At 43.3% G+C, this 23274-nt stretch overlaps 2 protein-coding genes and 1 long non-coding RNA gene across 4 annotated transcripts; 1 reads left to right on the top strand and 2 right to left on the bottom strand.

Annotated features, from left to right (window-relative positions):
• The first annotated feature begins 1456 nt into the window (after positions 1-1456).
• LOC6504031 lies at positions 1457-2656 on the top strand. Of its 2 annotated transcripts, none has more exons than XM_014905676.3 (2): positions 1457-2502; positions 2556-2656. In XM_014905676.3, exons 1-2 carry the CDS (start codon positions 1605-1607, stop codon positions 2570-2572), a joined length of 915 nt encoding a protein of 304 aa, XP_014761162.1. In that variant the 5' UTR covers positions 1457-1604; the 3' UTR covers positions 2573-2656. The 2 variants fall into 2 exon arrangements, with proteins under 2 accessions (XP_014761162.1, XP_001964047.2); XM_001964011.4 differs by having other exon boundaries at positions 2562-2656.
• A 1180-nt stretch (positions 2657-3836) lies between these two features.
• Positions 3837-4473, bottom strand: LOC26514441. The gene is made up of 2 exons (XR_001408512.3): positions 4115-4473; positions 3837-3987 (listed from the first exon to the last, which is right to left on the bottom strand). It is a non-coding gene; the product is annotated as an uncharacterized LOC26514441 (long non-coding RNA).
• Positions 4474-11255: 6782 nt separating this feature from the next.
• LOC6503619 (stress response protein NST1) lies at positions 11256-15562 on the bottom strand. Its single transcript, XM_001964012.4, has 3 exons — positions 15328-15562; positions 15089-15268; positions 11256-14749 (listed from the first exon to the last, which is right to left on the bottom strand). Exons 1-3 carry the CDS (start codon positions 15417-15419, stop codon positions 11740-11742), a joined length of 3282 nt encoding a protein of 1093 aa, XP_001964048.3. The 5' UTR covers positions 15420-15562; the 3' UTR covers positions 11256-11739.
• Between the last annotated feature and the right edge of the window lie 7712 nt (positions 15563-23274).

Genomic DNA, 23274 nt, shown 5'->3' on the forward strand with positions numbered 1-23274 from the left:
CGTTTTTCATTCAGCCGGCCAACAAAACAGGCACACATGTCCCATGTCCTTTTATACTCCTGCCAGTCTTCATCAGATTTTTCTTTGCTTTTTTTTTTTCAATTATTTTATGGGAGAGCTTGGTAACAACAAACAGATTTCAATTTGATTGATAAATACGGCAGGGCGTGTAAATGATGTTGCAATCGAAGAAAGGGACACCAAGAATTACAAGCCAGTCCCACAGCCACAGGACCCAACAAAATCATCATCGATGCGATGCGATGGGATTTTCCGGCCAACCAAGGGGGGGGGAGGGGGATTGGGAAACTGCAGGGGGGGATGCCACCATCTGATACGCTTGACGTTTCATGTGAACCGGTACACTGCGAGAGAAATTGTTGATTTTGGTTGGGATTTTAGGTCTGGATATCGGGTATTGTCAGGCACTGGTCGGAGGAACTTGTAGAGTTCGGCTATATTATTGGATATCATAAAGTAGTGGAGTTGTAAGCTATCTATTATATATTCTTTTAGGATAAATTCGATTTTTGGCAATTTAAAATCACATAATACCATATATTCTATATTATCCTGAAAGACATAGAGTTTTGAGATGAAAGCAAGGTCTCTAGTATCGGGTATCATAGAGTCTACATGGAAATCTCTATTCAATTAAAAGGTTAAAGGATGTTATATATATTATATATATTTTATTATAATTTTAAAGATTAAAGATTAAATACATATATACCATATTATCCTAGAAGATATATGGTTTTAAGATAGAGTAGAGACTCATAGAGTCTACATGGAAATCTCTACTGATGTCAAAGATTCAAGTCTAAAAAGGCTCTAAATCTGAAACTCTTTCTTATATAAAATATTACTAATTTTATGAAAAGTTGTAGATTTTTTTTCAGCGTACTCGCACACAATCACAATAAGTGGCTGTTACATTTCACACCAAGGCACTGATGAAGCGGCAAGGAAAATGAGAAGAAGCTAGAAGACAAGGAGCAGTGGGGGCAGAAGAAAGGAGCAAGGACCTATGAGGCAAGAACGAGGCAGGACGAGAAGGACAAGAGAAAGGAACAAGCCACAGAATGGACAAGCCGAGTGAAATGGCTATATGTGTTTTGTGGCGCAAAAAAAAGAAAAAAAAACGCTACGAAAAATCAGAGAATTTTCACAAAGATGTTTATCATTTTCACTCGAAAAGTTTTTCCAACCGAGGGCGAAGACGAAAAAAAAGGGAGGATGTGATGTCGTGGGTGATGGACAAAATATTTTCTGCATACAGATTTGGCCAGTAGATAGAGTGCCAGAAGCAGCAGAAATAAACTAAAGAAACTGGCCAAAATAATTCAGAAAATAGGGACTAACAGATACTGACGACTAGCAGATACCCAGATACCAGATACCCCCCAGATACTCCCAAGTAGGCTGTGGCTATATCTTTCAATCCCATAGCCCTGTGTCGGAGCCCTTCTACCTCATTCCTTAGACAGATTTTATAGAAGTGGTGTTGCTTCTAGCCAAAATTACCAGTATATTTTTTGATCTATAACAGTGAAAATATTTAAAAAGCAAACATTTAGCTAAAAAATAAAATATTAATAGAAATGGAGAACAATAACAACCGAGTAGCACCCGATGACGATGAGATGGAGGCTTTGAATCGCATCTTCCGGCCACATCACCGCTTTCGGCTCAGACCCGAGCTGGATGTGAACTGCTCCACGGACAATGGGCTCTTCACGGAGGACGTACGCCGATCCGATTGGCGTCTGAGGAACGTCAGGTCGATCCACCAGATGGCCTCTCCCCCCAAGGTGAAGGCCAAGCGGAAGGCCCTCAAATCTTCAACGAAGACCCGTCCGAAGAAGAGCGGCAAGACCAGTCTGAGGAGCGAGAAGGCCAGACTGAAGATGGCCCTGAAGAAGACCATCTATCGCCAGTTACTGGAGCGGCTGAGGAGCTCAAATAAGAAGGCACGGACCCGCACCAAGCACACAAAGCCTTCGACTAGGCCAGTAAGACCTCCGACTAAGCTAAAGCCACCGACTAAGCTTAAGCCACCGACTAAGCAGGTGAAGAAGCCAACTAAGCCTCCAGCAAGGCAAGCACCCGACGACCGGTACTCCCTGTACCCTTTCCTGATCAACACCTCCGGAGATGGTGTCCAAGACGAGTCCAGCACCATGTTCGGAGCCCCACTGATGCCGAAGTTCGGACTCTTCAATATAGTCGGCCAGGACAAGGAGTTGGAAAACAGGGTTCTATTGATACCGAAGGAGTACGATGCCAGGGACATGCCAGGGACTTCGAGGAACACGGCCCAGCGAAGAGGTCGGAGGGAATCGCCTTCAGAACTCCTTATATGTGCCAATGGTGCTGGGTCCAATCATTCCTCTGAAGTCGATTCAGGGCTGTACTCCCTCCTGTCGGCCAACGTAACGCCCAGTGAGGTGCAACTGGTACTCGATCATCGTTTAAACAAGCCATCTAATAGCAAAACAGGTGAATAGTATCCTCATAATCTTAGATACAAAAATATCATATCTTGTGTGTAGTTTCAGGTCCTTGTTGAATGTCTTAAAAAATTAACACTCTTTGAATATAGTTTCGGCCGTTTTTGGATGCCTTTTTGACCACAACAGATGCACACTAACACTAGGATTCGATATACCCTCGTCCTTGGCGGAAGTCCTGGGTATAAGAGCATGAAATAACCAAATGCCGAAGGGCCCAGGACGAAGGGGGAGGAAGGAGGAAAAAAAAAAAGCAGCAAGGAAGACTGGGGAATAATGGCAAAAGGCACCCAAAGGACATAATCGGCCATTGGGCCAAAAACTGTGCGGACGTTGTAAACTGCCAAGGATACAGAGGAAGGAGCAAGAAAGGAGCAAAAAAAAAAAAATATATAGAAACAGTAAAGGAAAATCCAAGTGGTTTGGGATTCGGAAATAACGGCAAACAGTAAAAGTGGCAGTTAAAATTGTGCTGGGAATAAATCTATCATCTAATGCAATATTACATCGTAATGCCATTCAGCACAAGGATCTCACTCCCCTTTTATATTCTTGAGTAGTTTTGCAGCTCAGCTGTGTTGGGGTGTTTTTCAGTTAAATGAAGTCGATTATTCGAGTGCCTCGGGGACTGCTGGAAATATGATTGAACGAATGATTGAGAGCCAGATAATAAACTGCTTGACGCGTCCAATATGGTTGCACAGGGAAGAGTTCGTTTTTAATGGCAGTGTGACCAAGGCGCACATTGAGGGATCCTCTTCCAATTACTATGTGACCAGTTTCCCTGAATATAACACCTGATGATAATAGCCAGAACATAACGGTAGACGTTGCGGCTAATGTGACCAGCACATCGAAGGACAAAGCACGTCCTGAGTTGGCCATGATTGGGGTTAGACATTATTTAAACGAGAAGGCTAACAAGGAGGGAGGAGCAATCTGAAAGGGAGGACATCAGTGTGCATATCCTGGAGCACAATTGAATTAGGTTAGACATGCTTTAATGCACATCAACATACGTGCAGCGAGGCAGGACCTCCTCCTCCTCCTCCTCCTGCTCCCACTGTAGCATATCCTTGCTGTGTGTGAACGAGTTTCTCTCATAAATCTCATTGTCAGTGTTTAACTTTCTTGTTGGCTTAACTTCTCTTTGGGCCAACAAACAATAACAGCCAGAAACAAATACAAAGGCCAAGAGTCATTTGTCATTCCAGTTGGCAACAAACCTGTATGTCATTTACATGCAAGTAGTGCATAGTTTTTTATTTGTTTTATTTTATTTGAAAACCCAACTCCCCTCAACTGCCATTAACTCTGCTGTACTCTGGTTGGCCAAAATTTATATTTTTACGTTTAACATTATCAAAAGTTTTTACAACAAATTTTGTTCCAATTTACAATTTAGTGTTCCAATTTACAGACCGACATCCTGGAAAATTTTATTGAAATGTAACTTTCAATTCCATAACTGGTTCTGTAATTAGAGATTAAGGGATAATTGGGGATAAATATTTAGTCCTCTAAATAATGGCCTCCAATTATTACTCTGAATGTTTATGATCCTAAAGTTTCAGGTCTGAGCTTTAGATAGTTCTACTTACTATTGCATTTTTTTTCAGTCTTTTGTTGTTCTTCCATGGAAACTACGGGAGCATTCATGACAACAAGGGGGTCTATTTGAGTTTCTCCATTGTTTTGGTCGTCAGATGTCGCCGTTTTTTGTTTCTTTACTTTTTTTTTTGAGAAACTGGTGAAACTAAAATGTTTGTATGTAGATACAGTGTTATCGTCAGATTCTGACATTTTAATAAAAGCAAAAAAAATTAACTTAAAATTTTCTTATTTACTTCGAATTTCGGTGTGTCTCATTCAATGAGATTTTATTTTATGAAGTTCTAGAGCTCGGCTCACCAGGGGCTCGATTCAGAGAGGTGACAGCTTCGATTCATGGACTACTATATGGGCTATGGCAATTATTCTAATTATTCAAGGCGAGTCAAGGCTGGCTGGATTTCGTCTTCGATTTTGACGACACTATTTCTTCTTTGAGTTTGTGCCTTAAATGCTACTGGCCCAGCCCCATACACCCCCCCCCGAAAATACACAAACTTTTTCGATTATATGCTTGTGAAAGTTTTTGGGTGTTTGTGCAGTAAACATGGAGGGAAGAGGACATTTTGGCCATCGAATTGGGCCAAGAACGAACCGCAATTTAACCGCACATCGACAGTAACAAAAACAGAAGGAGGAGGAGGAGGACCTGGACCTGGAGCAGGAGCAGGTGCAGGAGCTGGAGCAGCCAGAAAACCAAACTAAACCTCTCATTTTGCCACTGTGTTGATATTGGGAGTGATAAAGACCAGAAAGTTTGGGTTAGAGGGCGGAATGTGGTGGGGGGGGGAGGCCAAAGGACACACGACACACAGGACATGGACATTGAGATGGAGATGGAGATGGAGGGAAAGGACTAAGGGCAAAGGCTACCCCAAAGTCAAGTAAAACCGAAAAGCAGCTCGTAAACAAGCAATAAAATTGTAAAAAGGACAACGCCGCTGCCGTTGCCGTTGCCACCAATTGGCATTGTCAAAGGATATGGCCAAGGATATAAACACATACATACACGTATATGGCACTGGAAAGGACACATACATATGTAGGTTCTCCAACCTATTCGCTTTTCAATAGTTTTTGCTTTTCCGGATTTCTTTTAGGTCGGGCGGTTGGGCGGTTGTGTGTGTGAGTTTTTTACTCCCAAAGAATGGTTAAAGGATAAAGAATAAAGGCTGAAGGATCAAGTGTGAAAGGGGATTAGAATTCGAAGCAAGAATATCATATTAATAAGCTGTGGTCTCAGGTCGGAGGTTGTTTATTTAATAAGTCTAATGGAACTAGAAGCTAGCCTTCGATTGAACCAAGAAAAAGGACCTGAGTCTGAAGTCCTGATGCCTTCGCCACTAAATGTGTCATTAAAAAATTAAAAGCAAATTTTCCAACAGCAACAATGTTGTGGCACGGATGCCAGGATGTTGGCCAAGACGTTGAAAGTTTGGCCAGATGTTGCATGAGTCCTGCTGAAAACTAAGGCAAAATTTGTGGGACAATGTAAGGATAAGGGTGAGATCTATTAGTTTTTAATCGATTTATTGAAGAAGTATTATTCTAAGAAAAATAACAATGTTAGAAATAGAAGAAAGCTAGCTATTCGTCCCTTTACATACATACTTTTTATATTTTAATTAAAATACCTAAATAGGGAATTTAAATTTCGCCTATATCGCCTTGAAAAAAATGAAACCTCCCACTCGTTAATGGGCATCAAGAGTCGAACTCGTGCGCGGTTCATAAATGAGAGGCGACCAAAATCGAATTACATGCCAGTGTCACTCAATCGCGGGCTCTATCCCATAGCCCCATAGTCCCAGACACCTGACCCCCGGACCTGGCCACAGACTGACGTTGATTGCTTCCGCTTCCACCAGGTGGGTGACGAGTGGGTGGTGGGTGGTGGCCCAAGTACCTGCCCCAAGGGAGTGAGTAGAACTTGCCTGCTTTTATGCTTTTAAAATATTTTATTAATTCAATTAAATATATAATTATACATGTTATGCGGTCTGGGTCTGGTTATCCTGAAAATTGCAAATAAAATATAAAAAAAGAGGAGGAGGCTTCATAGACCTTTTATAGACTTTAAGAGTACAAATAAAATATAATTTAAAGGCGGACTACCCGTCAAGAGTACTCAAGCCATTGGCAATTGAGGGATTTGACCAAAAACTTTGCCAGCTGTATTAATTTAATTGAATTTAATTTACTTACAACGTGGCCAGAGAGAAAGTGTCAGAAAAGTGCCAGAAGTCTGAGGACATGGATGGCTGAGGTTGGGGCTGAGGCTGAAAGGGGGGTTAGACTTCGCAAAGTGTCGTCCGGAAGTTTCGATTTATAATTAGCATGACACACACTCCGAGTGAAAAACTGCAAAGAAGTCGTGTCTGGTGAAAAATGCAAAACTTTGGCCTCTCAACTCTTGAGGCAGTGGTAGGGGTCCTGAGAATTTTCAAACCAGACGAGAGAATCAATATTTCCGCAGGGCAAGCGACTGACTCCGGATCACTTCCCTCCTCTTCCTGCCCTGCCCTTCCCTGGCCGGGGGGAGGGAGAACTCCTTCGGGAATCAGGACAAAGACTGAGGACTGGAGACGCCCCCACATTTCCGCCATAGACAAAGTTTGCAATTTTCGTACCTCAATTGGTTTTCTGCTGCTTTCCAAGGGTAAATGGTCTTGGGATAATACACTGAGAGAAATATATATTTTCTAGAGGAATATAAGCTATCTCTTATGTTCTCTTATGTTTAGAAAAGCTAGAACCAGTTGGGAATTCTAAATAAAAATTCGAAAAAAGGAAAGGAGTAAGGTAAGTTCCCTTAATTAGCAGTAATTTGATTTTCTTAGAACCTATGGTTCCTAAAAACCATATAAATATTTTAAATGTTACTCCATAACTAATATACCCCCTTAGCTAAGAAAAATGCTGGGTATGACACTGACTTGTTGGCTTTGTCGCGACTTTGCTCCAAGGTTTTAATTACAACTTTCGACGCGTTCTCGCCTTGAGACAGTTTTGAGATCCCCATCCCCACGACCCCATTCCCATTCCACACTTGCCCCTCCCACTACCCATCCGGTTAAGAAATCAATGCGAATCAAGTGGTGGAAATATGCTTACTCCTTGGTTACCCCTTTTTAGCACCTCCGCCACCGCCCATGACAAAAAATCGAGAGTAAACTTTATCTGGCTTGGCTGGTTTTCAAGTGCTGCAAGATTTTGGCTTTTTATGTTAGTTTTCAGTTGGATTCTTCCCCCCCCCCCCCCCCCCCCCAATCAGTCCCCCTTTGAATGTTTATATAGTACAACCCCCTTGCCGCACGCCACTGTTTCGGTCTGCAACGGCATTTAAAACTTTATCTAGAGAAATTTTTCGAAAGGGGGTCTGGATGGGAGGGAGTTTGCTTTATGCAAGATTTCCGTTGACTTTTTCCGACTTTTTCCCCAGAGCCTTACCCATTTTGGCCTTACTTTTCGGCGAAAAAATAATTTTATTACTCCTTTTTCTTGTTTCTTGTTTCTTGTTTAAAAGCCCAACGGCAAAGAAATGTATAATTTTCAATTTGCACTGATTACAATTGAATTTCGCTGAGGTTTTCAGATTTATTTTATTCTTTTTTTTTGGGGGGAGAGACTGTGAGACTGTGAAACTCTTAAAATAATAAACAGAAATATTTGTGGAAGCGATCGATGAGATCGCAATCAGTTTGATTTTTGGTTTTGTGACGAGAGGACGGAAAGAATAGAATTCGTGACGAAACACTTTGTAAAGGTCGTGAAAGTTCCTCAGTGCCCTAATAGAAATATTGTGGAATGTTTTCGAGACCTTTGCGAAAGTGTTGGGTCTTCGCCATCGGAAAGTTATTAGTGGCTCTCGGATTAATCAATTTCAGCGTAAATTAGATGGAAGTGGAAGTGGGGGGTGTGATTTCTGTGCCATTGTATCAGTCAACAGAATCAACAAATCAACGAAGCCGTCAACGGAAAATGTCATTAAACTTGTGGTCATTTTATGGAGGACGGTTGGCTGTTGGCTGTTGGCTGTTGGCTGGCAAACAAAAACAAAGGCGCCAAGAAATCTATTATGACATTTGTGCGCTGACAAGTTGACGGAAAGTCATTAATGATTAAGTTCGCCAACATAGCCGGACCATGGATGGGGCTTTGCCTTTGGTAATTATTGTATTACCAAATTAGGCAAAGGTCCTTCGTCCCTCGTCCCTCGTCCCTCGTCCCTCGCTTTTGGTCATAACACCACCCACACCCACCAAGGCGACGAAAATGTCATAAAAATTCCAACACGAACATCAAACATTGAATGGACTGGAAAAAAAATACAAACAGGTGCTGGAAGATGAAAAAATTATACATTTTTTTAGCTGATTTTATAGATTCAAATATTTTAAAGGTAAGAGAAATTATATCCTTTTTGATAGATATTATTTCATCCAAGATATATGCCTTTTCTAGCTAACTATTTTTAAACCTTAAATGACAGACTCTCATTATTTTGTAAATTATTTAAAGCCTTGGAAACTTGTTTATAATTTTTGTAAAATTTCCTAAAATAAACCTTATCTTGTCCTTGCGAGAAATCACTAAAATATTTCCCAGAAAGGTCACCCATTTCCACTTGTCATTCATTCTGTGGGTGTTCCTTGTATTTCTTGTGTTATTTTTTGAGTGACAAGTCAACTATTTGGCAAGGTCGTTTCCTTTCAACAAAGAACGATATTTTTTGCCGGCTTCGGATTCTTTTTTGTGGCACTTCAAAGGCTTTGATTTGTTGTTGCTGGTCATGTGCTTTTCACTTTGCAAAATTGAATCCTTTCGCCCGCGATTTTGTCTTCAGATTTCAAAAAAAAAAAAAAAAGAAAGAAAGTACGCAAGTTTTTCCTTGAACGATTTCTCCTCCGACTCTTTGTATTATAATGTTTTTTCTTTATTTTTTTTTTGATCTTTTAAAACTCAGCACACACATATATGGTGTATGGTGTATGGTGTGGAGAAAGGATCTGGGAGGGGTTCTCTGTGAAAACTTAATCGGATTTGGCGTGCGTTTTCTTTCAAAGAAAGGGAAAATTTTAAAATTCAGCCGGCATAAATCAAACACTGGGACGGCAATTTTCGTGCCCTGCCTTGGAAAAAAGGATAAACAGGATTCTGGAGGATGGGGGCTCAGAGCTGAGGGCTGAGGGTCAGGGGTCAGGGGTCGTGGCAAGTAAGGCTCCGGCTGCCACACAAAATATTTACGCCTCACAAAACTTTTCCCCCAAAAAACTCATATTTAAACTTTGCGTGTGTGTTATATATCCTTTTTTTTCCTTTATTTTTTAAGGACGAGGTCTGGGGAGGGGGGAAGTCAACGCTAATGTCCTGGTCGTGGAGCGCGCGTGTTTGTTGTTTATTTTCAAAATCTAATTTTGACTTAAATTGATTTTTTTCGAACTCCGTTTTCCCTCAAATTTTAAGATAAAATATCAAAAATCATGTGTACATATGTGGATTGTGGTTATTTATTAAATTGTTGAAATCCTTTTGGCCTTTATCTACGCTTCAGAGCGCTTATCCTTTGCGGCCACTTAGGCAAATTGAAAGGTCCTTGCGGTCGGGTTCGTCTTTTCTGCTTTTTTCGGCCTGAGGATTTCGTTACACATTTAATTTGCTAATTAAAAAACGTGAAATTACAAAAGCATATATGCCAAGCCGGTTGGAATTAATTCAAAAGAAGGCAACTTTACAGCATATTCCATAAAAAGCGGAAGAGACTATTCTCCAGGCATGTCCTGTGACTTTAAGGATAGTCACCGACAGTTTATGGGCGGACATTCGGTCCAAATTAAAAGAACTAAAAATAAGGAAGATGAATAATTTAAGGATGATGCAGGTACTGCTTTAAAATTTATCTTCTACAGACACACACCTGGCGAATAATGAAATTCTTGATGCTTCCGGATAGCATTTGGTGAGAGGTTAGAGGTTCGGGGTTAGAGGTTCTGGGTTAGAGGTCAGAGGTTAGAGATGAGGTGGCGCGACCTGGGCTTTGAATACCAAATAAATAAATGAAATGAATACTATTCCCCTACACACCGACCGACACACTTCCAAAAAAAAAAATAAAGGCACACAGATGGAGAATTTGAGAGTCCTGGTTGGAGTTCTTTTTTTTATTTTGCGGTAGAGTGTGAGAGAGTGGCACCCCCGAAGGACAACAAACAGCAGGTCACGTGAAAAGGAAGAGAAGGTGGTTTGTTCAATTTTTAGCAGCCACAATTTGAAATATTTCTCCAGCATATTTGACAGACAGCTAAAGTTGTGGTCCACCAGGGGGCAGGGAGCAGGTGTGGAGAGGGCCAAACAGGACCTGGCTGACACATTGCAATGCAAAAGGTATCGCCGGGCAGGACTCGCATCTCCCAGTTGTGGGCCAAGCAAGGACCAAGTACCAAGTACCAAGGACCGAGACCGAGACCGAGGGCCATTCCCTTTGTTTACGTGCCAAGTGTGAAAAGAGAATGTGAAGGACAACAAATGAAATGCTGTTGTCCTGTGGCCAGAGTGTCCTAGTGCCAGGATGCCCAGTTTCCAGTTTCCAGTTCCCAATCCAGTAGGTTTCATTGAAAAATGGGGTTTAAAAAAAGGAAATTCAAATAATACTAATATAATTTATTAAGGATAATAAAATAAGGCTTAAGGATAATAATTTCTCCTCCCTTATTTATCCTTTTTTGCATACTTAGTACTATTTTTTTTAGAGTGTATAGACACGTGCACAATCGAGCGCAATAATGAAGTACTTTTTGATGCCTCGCCAAGTGGCAAGAGTGGGGTGGGGGGTCTATACTGCAAGGGGGGGCGGGGCTAAGGAGGCTAAGGGCGCAGGGGGCGTGGCTGGTTGACAATGGGCAGGCAACTCACTGAAAAGGACAGCCGGCATGCTGCACTGTGTACTGATGTGATTTTCGAGTTAAAACCCGAATTCTTACCGGAATGCTCACATCGCTCAGTAACATCCTCCTCCCTGGAAGCCCCTAACCACCAAACCCAAAACCTAGTCCTGCACCCCCTACCCCCCCTAAAACCCTCTCCTATTGTAGAGATTTTTGGTTTATTTTCGTTACGTTTTCTGGTTTTTCGGTTCGTTTTATTTTGTCTATTTGTTGGGGAGGAGGAGGAGGAGGAGGAGGAGGAGGGAGGTCCCTCCAGGACATCCCCCCCCCACCAACCGCCAAAACAGTCAGTCACATGTGTAGGCCAGAGAGGGAGCTGGAACTGGAGCGGGATCCGGAGCCCGGTGTGCATTGTGTGAAATTCCTTGCTTCCACTTCATTTAGCATTTTGTTTGGAGTGAATAAGGACGAGAACGAGGGCCGACAATAAAAACAATGCCACCAGAAACTGGCCAACAGCAAACGCCAAAATTTACTTCAAATATTTGGCCGAAAAGCATTTGGATTTGTGTCCCTTTTGGAAAAAGGAAACAGGGACATTTCATGGCTTTTTTTGTTGCGTAACATTTTGATCCGAAGATCGTGGAATTTATTCGAGCGATACCAAAAAGTAGAAACCATAGAAAATTTGAACTATCTGAACTGGGGGACGGAGGTCCTTGTGTCCTTTCCTAATAACGGGGCCGCTTGCTGGGAGGAAGATCCTCCTCGTCGTCTTCCCGCTTCCTCTTCCTTAGGTTCGGGGAGAGCGACGCGCTCTTTCCTCTCTCAGTCTTCTTCTCATCATCATTCTTAGCCGGGTCTTCATTCTTTTCCTCTTTCTCCTTCTCCTTCTCAGCCTTATTTTCGTCAGCCTCATTTTCCTTGTTTTCTTCAGCCTCCTTAGACTTATCCTCAGATTCTTTTTGTTCCGCTTCTTTTTTATTCTTTTCTTTGGCTTTTTTTTTCTCGGCTTTCTTCTTCCTTTGGTCCTCTTCCATCTTTCTATCCTCTTTAGCCTTTTTCATTTCCTGTTCTATCTTCTTAATTTCCTGTTCTATCTTCTTTCTTTCCTGTTCTATCTTCTTTCTTTCCTGTTCTAGCTTCCTTTCCTCTTCGATCTTTCTTTCCTTTTCTAGCTTTTTTCTTCTCCGTTCCTCTTTCTTCTTCCTCTCTTCTTTTCTCTTCCGTTCCTCTTCTCTCTTTTGTTCTTCCTCCTCTTTCTTCTTATCATCATCATCGTCGTCGTCGTCGTCGTCGTCGTCGTCTCTGCCGCGTCTCCCCGAACCATCACCCCTTCCGCCTCCATTACCGCTTCCGCCGCGTCCTGGGTCTTCTCCTCCGCCGCCGCCAGCTCCTGCAGTTTGACGTCCTGCGTTGGCGAGTCTCTTTTTGAGTCTTTCTTCGCGCCATCGCTCGTACCGCTCCCGCCTCTCGCTGTTCGTATCAAAACCGTCTAGCGGTTCGTTCTCCTCAGCGGCAGGTCTCCTCCACTCTTGGAGGAGGCCACTTTCTCCGGGCTCCTCTGCGCCTCGTCTTCCGGCAGTGTCATCTGAGCCTTTGGCTTCTTCGCTGTCGTCTGAGCTGCGCAGCTTACGGAATCTTCTCTCGCAGTCCTCTACAGCACGGTCTTCATCGAATTCTTCAGAGCCACGGCTTCCTGTGCCGTCTTCAATGACAACGCCGTCGTTCAAATCTAGCAATCCACCGTATTCGTGAATGTCCTGTGAGCCAAGGCTCTCGGCGCTGTCTTCCAAGACACGGCCTTGGTGTAAGTCTTGTGGGCTACGACTGTCTTCATCTAGTGAGCCACGACTGTCTTCATCTAGTGAGCCGCGACTGTTTTCATCTAGTGAGCCACGACTGTTTTCATCTAGTGAGCCACGACTGTTTTCATCTAGTGAGCCGCGACTGTCTTTATCTAATGAGCCACGACTGTTTTCATCTAGTGAGCCGCGACTGTTTTCATCTAGTGAGCCGCGACTGTTTTCATCTAGTGAGCCACGACTGTCTTTATCTAGTGAGCCACGACTGTCTTTTAGGCTGTAGATTTCATCGTAGTAGTCCTGGCCATGGCCTTCCTCCAAGTCCTGTAGGCCACGGGATGCATCGAAATCTTGTGAGCCTGAGCTCTCGTAGTCTTGTAAGCCACGTCTTCCGTCGTATTCTTGTATAAACCCATGGGTTTCGTGGAAGTTGTGTAGTAAGCCACGGCCTTCGTCGTAGAATTGTAAGCCACGGCTTTCTTCGAAGTCCTGTAAGCCATGGCCTTCGTCCAAGGCATGTAGGCCACGGATTAAATCAAAGTCTTGTGAGCCAGAGCCTTCGTCGTAGTCTTGTAATCTTTCTTCAAAGTCTTGTAAGCCACGGCTGTGGTCGTATTCTTGTATAAACCCATGGGTTTCGTAGTTGTGTAGTAAGCCACGGCCCTCGTCGTAGTCTTCTAAGCCACCGCTTTCGACCAAGTCTTGTGAGCCAAGGCTTTCGTCCAAGGCTTCTTGGCCACGGCTTCCCTCAAAGCCTTGTGGGTCAAGACCCTCTGCCCAGTTTTCAGTGGCACGGCTTTGCTCTTTATCTTTTGATCCACGCTCTTCGTCTTCGGAGTCTTCTGAGCCACGTGACTCTTCCCCGCTTAACTCCTCGTTCTCGGAGCATTCGTCCTCACTTCCAACATCAGTACCTTCCGATGAGACTTCAGTGTCTTCCGCATCATTTGAGCCTTCCTCAGACTCCTCACTCTCTCCCCCAGAGTGTCCTAGGCATCCTTCTTGGTGTCCTTTCTCGGTGTCCTTATGCCCAGAGCGTTTAGTCTTTCGTCCACGACGACGACCCTTCCTGTGCTTACCTCCTAATCTGTGTTTGTGGTTTTTGGTGGAGCGCCTGCGATCGGGACTCTTACAGGGCCCGACGCTTTTCTTGGCGGGAACAGCGGCCGGACTGGTGCCATGACGTTTAAGAGGAACGGCATCAGGACGAGTGGCCTGCCCGTCGAATCGCACTGTTCTCTGGTTGCGGGCTTCTGGGAGTGGTTCGCGTCCTACGAAGCCTTTTCTACTTCCTTGCCCATTGCGCCATATCTCCACCTCGCCCTGCTGGTGACGGGGCTTCGGATTCCACTTGCCGCAGTCCTTCGGAAGAGTGTACACAATATTGTCGTACATATCGGCGACCCAGTGCACGACGGTGCTCAGGACACTGGTGGAGCCTGGCTGGATGTTGATGTCAAGGACGCGGTCGACACAGTCGTCCTCCCGGCTATCTATTTCGAGGTTCACAGTGTAGTCCTTACGGATAATGCAGATGTGGGTCTCATTCCCGGAGAACGGGTCATTCAGCAATCCGGCTGCGACGGCCTCTACGATCAGGCCACGGGCCGCCGACTCGCTCATCCGGCTTTTGAAACGGGTCTCCAGTATGCCCATGGCGGGCATGCCTCCCGATCCTATGGTGGCATAGGGCAGCACGTCGGTGGTGCCATCGAATCGAGTGCAGAAGAGATGCGCTCCCTCCTTGTCCACGCCGGCGATGATGAAGTTGGCTCCGAGGGCGCCTCTGTAGCGGAAGAGGACCTGCTTCACGAACTGGTTGGCGCAGCGGACGGGCACCACCCGGCCTCCGGTGTTCATGCGATGGATGTTCATCTGGGCATGGGTCAGGTCCACCAGGGCGCGAATGTCACGGGCTACTCCGGCTCCTCCGGCGCTGGAAGGGGGGGGTTAGACAACAGGGATTAGAAAGGATTTCGATGGGATTTAGTGACTATGGAACGATACCCGTCTTAAATTACTTAAAATTTTTGGGTTTTAGAAGAAATAAGAGTGGCATGCCAGTTTGGAATTTTAAATAAATTTTGTTAACATTTTACAACCAAAGTTTCTTCGGAAGAACGCGATGAACCGGCGGACTAGGAGGGCGAAGGACTATACCGAGTACGGGGCAGGACTACCGAAATGACCAAAAACAAGACTCAAATTCTGAATAATTTTGTACAATTTAGAACCGACACCGACAACCGAGATGTGTTCTGGATAGCATACTCACAAAATATTGTCCTGGATCGGATGGATCTTGCGGCTGCTCTTCATGGGAACCATGTTGCCAACGGTGGCCCTGGAGTCACTGGCGATGATGACGCCTCCGCGATAGATGAGGCCCACGACGGTGGTGCCAGTGTTGCAGACGTCGGGTCCTTCAATGCCCTTCTGGACCAAGTCTCTATTGCTGTGAGGGATGATGTGTTGGATGGGGGGGAACTATTTATGAATTGAAATATATCCTACCGAGTGCAGTTTTCGAAACTAAAGCCCGTCGAGCTATTTTGAACCGGGGACTGCGCGTCCAACTTATCGCCTGAATCTATTCCGTTGAACATTTTTAGTTTTCGGATTTATTTGATTATTATTTGCGGCTATTTTTATTTTTGGATAAATGAAAATAATATAGAGATAATATTATTATACTGCTGTTGCTCCGACTGTTGTCTGAGATTGAATGAGGTATCACATAGACTTCAAAGGCAACGTCCCAAGGGAATGGAGACTTAAACACACAGGCCTACTTGTACTTCGATTTTTGCCTTTAAACTTGTGCGACTTTTCAGGGCAGCCCGTGAGGCCAGGAGGTTTTTCCTTTTTTCCTCCCTGCTCTCCCTGGCAACGTATGCGGGTCAAAATACTTTGGCCAAAAGGACTCCCTCCGGAGGATGGAAGCACGGCTGATGTTGCACTGAAAAGAAATCGCAGGAAAATGTGGCAGCTGCTGAAGGTCAGAGCAATGGGGGATGTGGACGGGCCGGAAGCCGCCAAGATGAACCGACATCATCGCCATCAGACATCAGTGCAGTATCTCCACCTCTTTCTAGCCGGCTCTGGGCCTCTCTCTCTCACACTTTTCAGGCTTTTCCCGGGCCCTGGTCCTGGTCCTGGCCCTGTGCCTGTGATGAGCAAATGAATTTTTAATAAAAGCGCCACATGTTGCCAATAGAAGTGCAAACAGAGATGGGTGGATCCATTCCCGGTTCTTATATTTTTTTTTCTATTTTTTTGTAGCCCCCCCCTTCGGCCCACGCCCCTGTTCCGTCTGCTGCTGCTGCAATGACGAGCCATTAGTCGAATGAATTTTTATGACCCACACTCCTTGGAGCTTGGAGCTCACTTTTTTCCACTCGCAGTGCCAAAGGATTGCTGCTTTATCTCAACTTGACAACAGGATGATCGGGGGATCACGGGATTAGATCAAAAGCTTAAAGTCCAAACTATATATAATATATGGGGTTTCCCGGAGTCTAATTGAATAAACCAAAGAAAAGCAATTGGATTCCGCCTGAAGGGGTTTTCCGCTCCGGCGGAAAGTTCTCCCCCAGACTTTCCCAGACACAGCCAAGTGATTTTTCCGCGTGAAAGGCTCTGTTTGTATTACATTTGGCCAAGGATTCAGGAGCTCTGCAGGAACAGAGTATTTGTTTTCAACTTTATTTTAGACTAAGACTAAGACACGGTTATTGGGTTTAAGATTCAATCATTTATTTATTTTTTAACAAGTATTCTCTTCATTTTTTTTTCGATTTTCCTTTCGGATTATCCTTTTTTACCAGCATTTTCTTATTTATTTTATTAAATATATTAACTGTGGAGGCGATACGATTAGTGAGAAATTATTTGTAGGTTGGAGGACTATACTACCTTATTTGAATCTGAAGAACCTATTTTGGAAGATTCAAGGCTTCTTTTGGCTCCTTGAAAGGATATGGGTCCGGCTTAGGAGGCTTAGTCATTTCTTTCTTCCTTGGAGTCTTCAGGCTTTCGGGCTCCTCCTCGGCTTTTCGCTTCTTCGCGCTCTTTGGAGGAATCATATTCTTCGACATCTTCTTATTTAAATAACCTTTAGTTAGAAATAATCTTTAGAGCTCCTTTAGAGTCAGATTTTTCGGTTTTTTTGGCAGAAGTTTTTTATTATTTTTTATATTTTGATTCAATATGTTCACTAGCCTGACGTAAACTGATCCCACAAGGCAGATCTCACCAGGGGCTCGATTCCAAAACTTGACACTTCATTCCAAGGAATACTTTGGCCCGAAAATTATTCAAAAGTATTCGCTGATTTTAATTGGCGCCTCCACTCTTAACCTGCCCCCGACAGCTTCGATTGTGTTTATTGTATTTAAATTAACTTATTTATTGTTATGGCCCAACTGTGGTCCTCCCATCAAATGCCCAGCGCCGGTGTCAGTGTCTTTATTTTTTACTTTCCTCTGGGACTCTGTGGGGGGAGGAAATTCGTGAGTTGGTGACCCCGAAAAGCTCCGTGCTTCGTGCTCCGTGCTCCGTCCGAGGAAAGTTGACAATAAAAGTAATAAAAACAGAAATTTGTCGCCGCATGTAAATGGAATTGTTTAAAGGTGAAACGGCAAAAGGGCAGAGGGCAAAGGGCAACAAATAAACAAATTAAGACGATGCACAATGCGGCCAAAAAAGGAGCGGCCTGGACTGGGGTCATCAACCAAGTGGGTGGGTGGGAAACGCGAAATCCGTAACGGATACGTATTATTTTTGCCCTGCCAGGGAACAGAAAGTGTCCAGAAAGTGGTTCTCCCTCCGCGGAGGTTGTTGTTGCCAACAATAAGCCAAAAGGGCAAAGGAGGAAGGTGGGATGTGGACCGGCTAGTGGGTGGGTTGAGGCTGGGATAGGGCTTTCCTTGGGAAAATGGGAAACGTCTGCGAATTGCAGACGGCGGCAACTGCCGGCTCATGGCAATGGTGATTTAATCTTTGCAGACATTTTTATTCAAATTTATTTTAATATTTTTCCTTTCCTGCCAGCAATGGCGTTGTTATTGCCGCACTTTTTACCCAGCCAGCTACACAATAAACAAATACGGGTGGGTTCATAAAAATAATACGAATTGAAGCTAAAGAAAATGATGTAGAATGTTTTTAAAATGTGTCTTACATTTATTGTTTATTGTTGTATTTTTTTAAACATTTTATGTGATGGAATGTCTTTGATTTCGATGATTTTAATGCCTTGTGGTTTTTTATATGACTTTGCTGTTGCCTTTTATATTTTTTCCGTATTCATACCCGGTACTTATGGAGTTTAAAGGGTATATCTAGTCCCCAAGGCCCCTTCCCCCCCAAGGAAACTCCCAAGATCTGTATATCCTTACCTGAACTGACTTTTAAGATAGGTTCTTCTAATTTCTTTAATAAGACATCATTTAGAAGGAATTAAACTAATATCCTGATAAGTAACTGAATCCTAAAAGCACCTGAAAGTAGGCTACAAAAATGTAAAAACTCAAAAGAAGCTCTGGTACCGGGTATCTATAAAGTCATAACCTCAAACATCATACCTCTTGCACTTTCTGCCCTTATTGGCCCGATGTTTTTATTGTTGGCTGCTATTACTTCTGGCCATTGTCGTTGTGGTTGTTGGCTGTTTCTGTTGCCACTTTGGCGGATGTGGACGCGTCGCTTGCACAATGCACGGGAATTATGGCCAAGATCCGGGAGAGAGAGAAAGAGGTCTCTGGACAAGTTGCAGACGCAGGTCTCCACTTTCTCGCCTTTCTCCATGCCCTCCTTTATTTGTCCTTATTTTCTCTCTCTCTCTGTCTTTCTCTCTTTCCACTGCGTCGGCACTTTATCATGCAAACAGGACCAAAAACCAGGCAGGTCCTGGCAATTCACCTTTAAATTGTCTTACCGGGAAATACTTTCCCATTGTCCTGGCCATTAAACAGAAAAAAAAACAAACATTTATTTGTGCGCTATCTTTCGATCGCAATTACATTATTTTACGGGCTTTTATAATTAAAATGCTGGGGGAAATTGATCTGGAAACCTTAACTGGTTTCTGTTGGCCGGCATTTGTTTTTTTGGCCAAATTAGTGGCTGAAATACAGAAATACGAGAGTAAGCCGTAAGCCTAAGCACACACTAATGGGTCGGGACGCTAAGCCAACTTTAAGGACACGTTGGCAGGACGCATATGATGCCAAGCCGGGCCAGAGCCGGTCCAGAGCCGAGCCGAGCCGGACAGCCAAGTTGTCAACTTTGCAAAAAGCGGAAGTTAGAAATTTCACAGTGTGCTGCCAACCCTGCAGATGCCACACTCCTCTCCGGCTGCTCCGGTTACAGTTACGTTGAATTCATTACGGCGGAAAATGTAAAAGGCATAAACAGCATCGCACAACATCCGCTTGTCCACTCACATGTGAGTGTCCTGCCTCTGAGTTTGTGTGTGTTTGTCTCTGTGAGTATCCGGGAGTGCACGGCAGCGAGACGGACGACCTGCTCCTCCTCCGCCTCCTCCTCCTCCGTACGGAGGAGTCCTGTTACGGCTACAAAAGCCGTGCTGCTGCCCCGCTTAATATGCTAAATGTTGAAATTCGTCTGAATTTAATGCGAGTTAGCCAAAGGTCTGCTGCCAGACAGCTGGGATTGAGATTGCCGGTTGGCAATAGTTGGCCAGGTTAGTACACAGTGACAAAATGTTAAGTAGCTTAGAGACTCATTAAACTCATATTAAAGATAAATGCAACCCTGTGGGGGCTTTCTGTAAAATATAGCACTTTAAAACACTGTTTAAGGTAGTGTTTCAAAATGCCATAAAGTAGTAGCTTCCTTGCTTTCAGCAGTCTGTTTCAAGAGTTATACAACACTATTATCGTTTCTTATATCGAAAATAAACCAATATATTAATTATAATTAAAACTTAATGTATAAATTTCCATCAGATTGCATCCAATAAACTCTTTCAGTACCAAAGGAAATAAAAAGTATTTAAACTGAAATGACGGCAATCCGTTTAAAGTAATAATTTCAGCCTAGCCAAATATTAATATCCCGCTCTAGAGGACACTCCGCCACTTTTTTATTTCCCTTTCTGACTGTTAACTTTTCGGTTTAAAGCCGAAAACCGATTTTGGCCCAAAGCACTGGCATAAAGCGAGTGGCTTAAAAGCGATGAGAAGCCGTCACTGCACCATTAATCAAACGATCCGAGTCCTGTGGCAAGGACTTCAGACAATTAATTAATACAACGACTACAAGCCGAGGTAATTAAATGCTGACTATGATTCGTATTTCGGATTTCGGATCGGGAATCGGGAATCGGAATCGGTATCGCCAGTGTTGAGTTGAAACTTTTGTGCATCGATAATGTGCGGAGTAGTGGGTGGATGGCGATGGTGGGTGGTATCTGGGTGGTTTGATGTTGATTTTATTAAATGCCAAGCTGTTTATCGATTTCATTTGAGTGCATGTCGCGCACAGGCATGCCACGCCTTCGGATTTATCAGCGCCCCCCTTTTTAATACAACCATACCACCAGGCCATATGCAAATTCGGCAGCAATTTGTGGCCTCAAGGAGCCGGAGAACTGCAAGCAAATCGAAATCAAAATAAAAAATCTTCAACTTTTTTTGGGGGAGGGTAGTAGGAGAGTCGGTTAGGGCAGGAAGGAGCAAATTTTTGCACAAATCCTGAGCTGAGTTGGCTGCGATTCCTTTCCAGGACAAAGCCTATTGTCAGGCTAATTCATGTGTCGACTGCAGGATTCGTTGACTTCCGGCGTTGGCTACGGAATCGATTAAAAAGTCAACGGAAACGGATACGGATTTGGTTGGGGGTTGTGGTGGGTGTGCTTTTTGTACCCTTGCTTGGGGTCTCTTTTTTATAATTTTGGAAGGATTACCTTGGGGGAGAAGCATGTCCTTCGGTCCGCTTGTTCCTTAAACTTTTTGTAAGACATCTAGTGGCTTTTTGGCTAGGCCTTCTTTGTATACCATTGATGAAAATAATGCTTCTCAATTATACACCTCCTATTTAATTAGATAGAGATCCTTGCCCGCCAATAAGCAAACTACTCCCTCAACTCTTAATATTTCTTCAAGGACATCCACCCCTACCCTATAGCCCCTTGTGGACTTCAAGTGGACTTGAATCAATTTGTAATTGTTTAAAATTAATTTCAATTACAGCAAACAAGCCGCAACAATTGGATTCCACTAATACTCCATATACACACACACCTTCCACAAATACAATTTGTATATTTTAAAACGCAATGTGTGAGTTACATTTGTAAATTTCATAATTAAATGGCGAGCTGATGCTCCTGCCATTGTCGCTTAATATTTTTGTAATTGTAATACCATTGATATAGGGTTTCGATGTGTGAAATAACCCCTCTGGGGCTTATCCCAGGGGTGTCCAGGAGTGGTGGTGTAACCAAAATGTCAATACAATCGTGGCCTCGATTTTGATTTAAATAAAGCTTCATTAGCAACTGGCTATAATGAAGCGTTAGTGATAGTGTGCGAAATGAATATTATTTTTTGACTAATTGTGCTAAATAGTTGTTATTAAAGCAACAGATTTAATAGACACTTTTTAATTAAAACTGAAAAGCTCTTTAAAAGCGTCCTGTTTAAAGAGACCTAGTTGCAGGCCTTTATCCTGGCTTATATCCTATTGAAACATGGCCAGTGTCGAGTGCAGGTCCTGCACACTCACACAACTGGAGCTCTTGTGGCTGGCTACATTTTTACCATACTAATTAGCCTTTTGTAAGATTCATTATCATAATTGTAATTAACAAAACGCGAACAAAAACGTGACTCGCTGGAGCCGCCGTGTCACCTTTAAGTATGGCCCTCCAAAAGGGGGTGTATGGCCAGAATGGCTAGCAGAGAGTTGGCTAAAAAGGGAATAGCGAAGCGAACGCCTGTTGCTGTGGCTTCCTAATCCCCGACAGCTTTTACTTTTTGTTGTCAGAGCTGGCCTGAATAATGTATGACTTTTTTATAATACAATTTTATGGGAAAAAGGAATTATATTGTAAGCAATTTTTATAAGACATTGTCTCGAAAAATATTTATAAAATTTTATGAATAACTTTAAGCCAAAAGACATGGCATCTCTTGACTCTTGAAGCCATTGTGCACTAAGCCCCTGTGTGAGCCAAGATTTGCATAAGCACTTAGCCGTTTTAATTTCTGCTGCGGAACAGGCCACAAAGGCCCATCAATTCAGGGCTCAGCCTGTCGCCGGACTAATTCCCGCCTCAGGAACTACTCCCAGATATCGCCAATCAGTTATTAAATTTTAATTACGACCAATTTCACAGCCCAGTGAGCCAAGAACAAAAAAACTGTCACTTCTGGTCACAGCCAACAATAACAAAAGACGCCAAAACTTGTCAATTTTTATCGTGAACACATTAGCCACCATTATCATACGCTTTTAATTCATAATTTTATGAAAATTTCCATTAAATGCGAATCATTCGTGGCTGCAAACGAGCATTCAACAAATGCACAATTTTACCAAAAAAACAAAAATATAAAAACTAATTTGGCTCAAAAGTCGAACAATTGTCGGGCGGGGTGCTGGCCTTTTATTCAGTCATCGGTAATAATTTATTATGTAATCATTTTAATGAACTCTAATTGAATTACAGCGTAAACTGGGATTGCTGATATGATTACTGTGAGGACAGCAGACCATATTTGTCGTGTCCTGTCCGTCCGTCAGTCCGTCCGTTAATGTTTATTTGTGATTCCATTTGTCGCCTGTTTGCTTAATTAGAAGTGCAGCCAGTAGTGTGTACAAATTCGCAAATTTATTATATATTTCTGAAATCCACGGTTTCTGGGGATTTTGATGCAGATTAATGCGGATTCGGTTCACAAATCGTTTAAGGCATACCCTTCAAGGGTCGGAAGCCAACTTGAAAATATGCAGACAAAGTTTGGGGAGAAATCCAAATATCCTACCCTATTTTAAGAAAATTTTGTGAACAAATTTTGATGCCGAATAATAATCTATCCAGAAATCGTTTGAGGTATTCCGCTGGACGATCGGATCAAAATTGGAGAAGATATAGTCATCGGCGTGGGCCATATTGGGGAATATCGCGTTTTCAAGGGATCCCATCAGGAAAATGGGACGAAAAATTTAAAAAATTTTACGTGTTCAGATTTTGATGCAGAATGATGGGGAATCGGTCCAGAAATCGTTTAAGGTATTCCGCTGGACGATCGGATCAAAATTGGAGAAGATATAGTCACCGGCGTGGGCCATATTGGGGAATATCGCGTTTTCAAGGGATCCCATCAGGAAAATGGGACGAAAAATTTAAAAAATTTTACGTGTTCAGATTTTGATGCAGAATGATAGGGAATCGGTCCAGAAATCGTTTAAGGTATTCCGCTGGACGATCGG

This window comes from Drosophila ananassae, chromosome XL (assembly GCF_017639315.1).
Source record: "Drosophila ananassae strain 14024-0371.13 chromosome XL, ASM1763931v2, whole genome shotgun sequence".
NCBI lineage: Eukaryota > Metazoa > Arthropoda > Insecta > Diptera > Drosophilidae > Drosophila > Drosophila ananassae.